The 7963-nt window shown below is 38.3% G+C and overlaps 1 protein-coding gene across 8 annotated transcripts in view; it reads left to right on the top strand.

The window, feature by feature from the left end:
• Positions 1-7963, top strand: part of CD44 (CD44 molecule (Indian blood group)) — a 146064-nt gene that overhangs the window by 104947 nt on the left and 33154 nt on the right. For 6 of the 8 annotated variants that reach the window (XM_019519397.1, XM_019519400.1, XM_019519399.1 and 3 more), the window contains exons 10-11: positions 395-562; positions 3926-4081. In XM_019519397.1, coding sequence (XP_019374942.1) covers positions 395-562; positions 3926-4081 — 324 coding nt within the window. Of the gene's footprint in view, positions 1-394; positions 563-3925; positions 4082-5797; positions 5963-7717; positions 7898-7963 lie in introns of all 8 variants that reach the window. The other 2 variants (XM_019519402.1, XM_019519396.1) reach the window with 2 other exon arrangements.

Raw genomic sequence — 7963 nt, 5'->3', positions numbered from 1 at the left:
GTGTTGAATGTGGATTTCTACATGTAAAATATCACTTACCAAGTTAAAATAAGCCTCTTTCTTATCCACTATAAAATGTCTGCTGTAAAGTCATCATTACATACAAAAAGTGTGAAAAATGTGGTAGGTAGTTCAGGAAACAAAAAGTAAAAAATGTACATTAGTAATTACCCATGCATATATTTCTCAGCAAAGTTATAGTCCCTAAATCATCAACAAGATCTTAGTGGGTAGGAAAGTGATTAAATCAGGGCCTTCTTTCTTGCTATCTATTGCATAGGACATGTGAAATTAGGACTTCTTTTAGGCCCATATGGGACAAAAGCTTAGAATAATGGAGGTAGCAGTTTTGCAGATAATAAGTTCACAATCAATTCAAACATATTCAAAACAGATGTGGACTCCCATGGTGATGCAAAGCAAGTAGATTCAACCCAAGATCCTTTGTTGCATAATGTTCATCTTGGATGGGACAAGCAGGAGAGCAGTACCAGAAATAGCACTGTGGATACTGTGAAGCCTACACTTTTCCATGAAGTGGAAAGTGGCCATTCTTCTTCAGGTATGACAATAAGTAATAAATTGGAGACAACATATATTTGCCTATAGGAATAGAAAATGAATTATAATAATTTTATTTCTTTGTAGCCCAAGATCTTTAGGTAGACACTCAGCAGATACAAACTAGCTATAATGGAACTATGCCAGTTTACACCCGCTACGAATCTGACTCCTGATGGCCATTTGAAAAGTGATTTCTTAGGACCTTGGCTGATTTTAGATACTAGTAGATTATGACTGATGTTATAAATATAACCCCTCTCAAAAGGGGGGTGAACGGTTGTGGACACTCAGTTTTTCACAAAAGTACCTCAGTTTAACAGGAGGAGACAAACAAGCTTGATTTGTATATACACATTGGCATCTAAACTGTAACCCAGCATGGAAACTTGATAACATTACCCTTTTCAACCGTATAACTTCAAAAGCCAACTCCAACAGTCTCTCTAGGACCCTTGGGGTGAACCTGTTCACCTTGTGCACAGCCCCAGCGGTCCCAGATGGCACAAGGACATTTACTGCACTACAGTCACACTGACAGCGTGAACTTCTGTAGCCTTTTAAGTACAACTTGCTCAAGCCCTGCTCTGTCACAGCAGCTACTTTCTCTGATGGGGACTCCTAAGTGGGGAAGTCGATCCTTCTCTCAGTTACACTCAAACCAGGTTCCTCCACAGTCTCCCTGTGGCCTCTTTCAGTGGTACATGGAGCATACAAAGCACGGGGCTCCTCCACACAGCTCCAGGCCAAATGACACCCACCTTGAGCTCTTCTTTCCCCCTTCATCTCCTGTAAGCCCTCAGAACAGTCTGGGGACTGTAGTTCAACCCAGCTCTCTGGGTCTGGTTTTCCTGGACTTGGAGAAAAAACAGCCCCTCATGACCAGAGACAGGGGCCAATAGAGTATTCTGATTATAAATAGAATAAAGAAATTGGCCTAATAGTAGCTTCAAAGATTCTGCCACTTTCCAATCATTACCATTACACCACGGCTCGTGACATGTGCTATGTTTCAGCAGTGATTAACAAGTTAATTGTGCTTTCAATAACAACTAGCCACACATGGAACTAAGTTTAAGGACTTATAATGTAGTGAATGAACCACAAAGCTGTTCCACATCATATGTAGAATAGCTTTGTGGCTTTTTTGTATCATGCCTTAAATTGAACATGAGCCTGGGACCTGTCAAAGGCCCATGTGCCACCCAGATGGACAGGTTCTGGTACACGGGGGCCTTGCACTGGGTTACTGGTGCCAGGCTTCTCATGTACAGGGAGCTTTAAAACCACGTGTCACCTAGTGCACAGGAAGTGTGGCACTGGTGTGTGGCAGCCTCATGCCTAACTCCCCATGCACCTACCTGACTGTCAGCTGGGGCCAGGGACAATCAGCTGATTAGTTTCATTTTGCTGGAATAGTGGGAGCCTAGGCTCCCCCTGTACCAGGAAGTAAGGCACAACTGGGATCTAATCCAATTGCCAAAATCATGTGTCCTGTCCTGTCATGCACTGGACATGCGATTGTTGAGATTGAAGATTAGATTCTGTCACACCTAAAAGTGAATATATGTCAAGGGCCTAGAAGATCCTTTTTAAGCTCCCTTGCAAAATTTGAGTGAGGATTAGTCCTGAGATTTCTTTACAGATATTCCTTCCTTTAATCTTGTTTTGTTTTAGATAATTGTTTGTCCCTGCTAGTGTACTGTCAAGAAATAGCTTTCTCTGGGCTATGTCTTTTTTAATGTCAAACTCATGTCAAACTTGAAAGTTTGCTCATTCTCACAGATAGGTAGAAAGAAAACAGGAAGGAAATGTTACTACATGATATCTAAAAGTCTGGAACACACTGTATTTTCTGTACCTAGACATTAATGAATGTTTTGGACATTTATTTTGAAAGTTGGAGTAACGACATACCAAAAGCTATTTCTCACACAATTTAGCTTCAAAATACCGGCTTTGAGGGAAACAGGCAGATGATTATCTGTATAGTGATGAGTGCCTCCCTAGTCCCTTGTTCTGTTAATATGTGAGCATGTGAAGAGGAAGAAGCTCTTTGCACATAACAGTATATTCATCTTCCTAAGAAACCATTTCTTTAGATAGTTGAATTTGAAATTAAATCCGATACTCTGAGAGGCTGAGAGCACCAGCATCAGGACAGATGGCAATGAGCAATATACATTCAATAATGCTTTAAATAAGGATTTATGTGACGTACCTTACTGTTGACTCTAATATTATAAGTAGTTCTGGTTAATGAAGGTTGTGTGTCTGGAGAATGCTGCCTCTGATGGTCTTGGTTGCTGATGACATGATCCTGGTTTAGAGGATGAAAAAAATCTAAACCAACAAAAAAAAAACACTTAAGAGTGCAGTATTTCTTTCTTAAGACTCTATGTGGTGGGTTCTTCATGTCTGAATGGCCGTGGTGTAATTTTTCTGGATTACCTCTTGTTGCTGCCATTTTAACTTCTATTGCATGTGCCTTAGGCCATGAACACATGAAACAGATATCCCAGGAAAACCTCAGCAGTCTGAGCCAGGAGAAGGAGGAATTGTGATAACATAATTTAGCACAAAAAACTGAGAGAAATCTGTCCTACTTCAGGAGATTTTACTCTGCTTCAAATTCAGAGACATTTCTTCTTGGAGCAGTATAACTACTTCCTGGGATAGCTCTTCATTTGTGTAGTTACCTCTTCGGTTTTGCTTTGAGGTTTCCCTTTCCTGTTGTGCAGCCATGGCTTTGGCAAAATGCTAGTATTATTACTTTCTCATTTCTGGATTCTACCTGAAAAAATGGGTAGGTTCTACCTTTATTCTGTAATCACATTGAACTAGCCATTGCAATCATGCCGTCTGGTGAAGGTGCTGATGATTCATAACTGAAATGCAAATGGTGGTGGTATTTAAGGACATTTTTTGCTGCTTCTGTCTGTAGCTCAATTATGGCATGTTTAATAAAGTATATAATATTTTCTATTATGCCTCTAGGCTCTATAACATTGACTCCAATAAAAAACATGATGTTGCTTTTCAATCTTTTCCCAACTACCTTATCAAAACTACTTTTTCATTTGGTGCAGACATGAGCAACTGTTCTATAGAAATGGGTATAGCCCCAAACCAGGAGGGTGCTGGCTGCATGTTCTTTTATGGATCCATATTAGAACATTGTCAATGGATAACTGAGATATCAGATATTCTGCAGAACAACAGAGAAGGCATTACTCCTGCTTTTATACTTGCTACATTAAGAATACGATAGGCTGTATTTTAAAAACAAGAAATGAATTTCAGGATAATGGTGGTGGTTCTTTTGCAAATATGATGTTCAAAATTGATCCAAACATTGTTGTAGCAGCTGAGGACTCCAGCAAAGAAGAGCCAACCCAAGATCCACTGTTCCTTGGTGTTCATCCTGGAAGGAATGTTATAGACCACTCTCTCAATGCCACCAATGATAATGTGCTACCTGGAATTACTCCTCCAACTAAAAGTGAACATTCTCCTACAGGTATTAGTATGAGTAACTAAGTGAGATCATGGAAGCACTTATATTTTCTGCAGCATTAGATCCATTTTGAGTTCAATAATGTCTGAAACTAAATGTCAATACATTTATTAGGCAGGGATACTGTTACCCTTAGGGAATGGAGAGCATTGTCCCATTGTTTTTGCTATACAGTTAATTGAATAATGTTGAGTTAATTAGGTTAAATATAAAGCTGAAACGGAGCTTTGGATTTTGAGAGTGTTTAAGCATCTTGTTCCACTTCATCCCATTAAGGAAAATGGCACAAGCTATACAGTACCCAGATTTTTATTAACTATGGAGATTAGAGCTATATTTTGATGGGGTGTGTGCAGAAATGCTTTATTCTACTGGAAGCCAGAGGATGGAGTGTGACAAGTGCAGTGTGGTAGGCAGTGTGGTAGCCCTTTGGATGTGCATGAGAAACTTCTTAACAGCCTGTTTGAAAATGGTAAAAATATTGTTTCTGGAAGTAGTACGTCATGTAAATAGCATGAGATGGGACAGTTAGAAGTGCAATACTTTTTAATTAGCTGCTTTATTTATAGGTGCATTGGTTTCTAAGGCCAGAAATTACTGTTACTATGAACTAGTCTTATGTGTTCAATAAGAGATTAAATTTCAAGTAATTCTTCCATTAGGCCCATATTAGTGTGTTGAGCTAAAGGATTAGTTAGTGAAGTTTGTATGTATGTAAAAAGACCTTTTATGAGGAGTTCATTGCTTGAAATGTGGATTTTGAGGAAAGCATGATAATTCCTTTAAAAATATCTGAACTTTTTTCAGTACTGTTAGTGCAATTTTCTCTAGCTGTCTCAATCTTTCTGATGATGGTTTATCACTTATTGTGCAGGGCAGTCTTTATTCTGTGCTTCTAATTAATGAACTTTTAGTTCACCATGACCCTGTCACCTATGGAATGCATTTAGTCAAGGCAAATATTCTTAGACTGTATTTAGACAGTCGTCTTAACCCTATATGCATTATGTTTTCCAGTGCATCTTTGGAAGGCTTTTAACTTTGATGGGTAAATCTGGTATGGTGGTGGTACTTCAAGACATTTCTGACTGCATCTCTTTTTGTCTAAGCAATAGCAACTTGAACAATGATCAGGGTATGCATTTATTTTATCAGCAGGAATTTACATGCCAAAATATCAACATAAATGTGCCTTTTCAGTTTCATATATGTTTACACATCTATTATAATTATCCAGCCAAAGTATGCGTAGCACTCCCACAGTCAAAGGCAACTTCCCTGGAGCCAAGCCTACAATTAAGCAAAGAGATACTGTCTCAAAAGAGAAAGTTAATTATTACTTCCACATGTATGAATCCAGAAGCTACAGTCTCTGTGGGTTAATTGGTATCTATCCAAGATGAATTAGAGGTGCAAGTTGTTGTTGCTAGTTTTTCTTCTATTGTGGATACCATAAACTTTTCTGCAATTACCTTCTGTCATGTGGACATTCTCCAGTGAACTTGCTTTCTGAAGATTAGGGCAGTACTTATCAGAAACAGAGAATATCGGGATGCTGAGGAAAAAGATGTGTGGCTACTTTTCTTTTCTCATTTTCTACACTATATGCAACAGTAAAGGAACAGGAGTTATTATGTAGAGAAAAAGAGTATAAGGTAATAATATGGATGATGATTCTGCAAGTTATGTTCACATTTGATTCAAACATCATCATAACAGTGATCGCCAGTAAAGAAAAAGAACCTGAAGATTCAACCGAAGATCCGTTGTTTCACGGCATTCATCCTGGAAGGAATGTTGTAGATCATTCTCTCTCAAATGTCACTAAGGATAATGTACTATCTGGAATGTCTCCTCCAAGTGAAAGTGAACATTCTTCAACAGGTATTAGTATGAGTAACTAAGTCACATCATGGGAGTGGTTTCATTTTCTGTGGCATTAAAACTGTTTTGAGTCCGATAAACTCTGAGATGATACCAATTCATCTATTAGACTAGGACATAGTTCCTCCTGAGTAAATGGAAGAAATATTGTCCCCTTATGTTTAAGTTTTGAGTTACAGTATGGTTAAATGTCAGGTGCATATGAGCTGTGTATTTTGGAAGTTTTTAGGTATATTCTCCCATTAAAAACAAAGGTGGTAGTCCTACATTTTAGATAGAATCATAGAAAGTTAGGGTTGGAGGGGATGTAAGGAGATCATCTAGTCCAGCCCCCTGCTCAAAGCAGGACCATCCCCAACTAGATTGTCCCAGCCAAAGCTTTGTCTAGCTGGGTCTTAAAAACCTCCAAGGATGCAGCTTCCACCACCTGTCTAGGTAACCTGCTCCAGTGTTTTACTACCCTCCTAGCGCAAAAATTCTTCCTAATATCTAACCTAAACTTCCCTTGCTGCAACTTGAGATTGTTGCTCCTTATTCTGCCATCTGCATATGGATACACCATACATGCATATGGATCTTGAGCCTGTCTTTTTATTTGGTTACCACTGAGAGCTAGATTATGGAGATAGGAGTTACTTATTGATTGGGAGTTGAGGGGGAAGCTGGAAGATGGAGTGTGACTCATGTAGTATGGAAGTTAGTGCTATTGTGTGCACTGTACCATCCCTTTGGATGTGCATTAGAAGCTCCCTAACATCCTCAGAGTTTCCTGTTCTGGAATGCTAAAAATGCTTTTTTTCCTAAAATTGACACCGTGTGAGTGGCATCAAAGCTTCAAGTGCAATATGCTTTTTATTAAAGATTTGTATCTAGGTACTGTATTAGCATTATTAAAACTGTTTTATGCATAGATTCATTGCTTTTTAAGCTCAGAAAAACTGTTAGAATGATTTACTTATACCCATGTTATAGCTCATAAAATATCGTTCTTGGGTGAAGGTAGTGCAGTTTTCTGTAGCTCTTTCAGTCATTATGCTGAATGGCTTATACCACATCACGTAGAGTCAGCAATTATTGAAATATTTTTATTTGTGTGGCCTAATTTGTCATTCAGAAGTGTTACATAGTGCATTTTCATAATTGAAAAGTATGAGTTTAAATGTTTCAGGGAATGCATTCAAATAATCATACATTTAAGAGAATGTAAAAGAAATAGACTATCTCAAGGCAGTTGTCAAAATTTCCCCATCAGACAAGAAGCACTACAACTTGTATGAAGCAGCAAAATCTCTAATACGCAAATGTATTCATCACTGTCACATTGAAGGAACAGAATACTTATGTCATGTGACCAGGTTCACATTTGAGTTACATAGGCAAGTTGCCACTGCTGCTCATTTCCACTCTTACTTTTATCGCCATTGTCACTAGTTTTCTATGAAAAAATGCTTCAGAAAAGCTACAGAGCCTTATTTAGAAAGATGAAGAAAACAGCAACTGTGGTCAATACAGAATGTAATGTCATCTCTGAGTTTTTATTCTTAAGCTGTAAAGCCCAAATTCAAACAATGCTAAAGAGCATTTTTAAATTTAAGTTCATTGAAGTCATTAAGCTTATGTTAAAATGATTGCTGAACCACAGCCTAAATACAACAAAAAGAGGTCTTTGGTAGAAAGAAAATGAAGGTGAGAATAATATACATAATGGATGTGTAAATAATAAGTTCCCAATTCATAAAACCACTATTTTAACAGCAGAAGACTCAAGTGAGGGTGCCAGACTTGAAGGCTCAACCCCTAGCTCACTGTCCCCTTTTGAATCAGGATGGGACAGTAAAGACAAATATCCCGCAAATACCACTGGGGATAGCATGCTACATGGACTTATTCCTCCAAATATGAGAGAACATGAAGAAAATGAAACTTCTCATTCAGGTACCAGCTATGTGACTAAAATAGGTTGCAACGGAAATATCATATTCCAAATGCCAGGCATTAGTT

The sequence above is a fragment of the Gavialis gangeticus genome, unplaced genomic scaffold, assembly GCF_001723915.1.
Source record: "Gavialis gangeticus isolate Ggan-Ray unplaced genomic scaffold, GavGan_comp1, whole genome shotgun sequence".
Classification (NCBI taxonomy): Eukaryota; Metazoa; Chordata; order Crocodylia; family Gavialidae; genus Gavialis; species Gavialis gangeticus.
The sequence above is the reverse complement of the archived record's forward strand: the minus strand, read 5'-3'. Positions and strand labels throughout refer to the sequence as shown.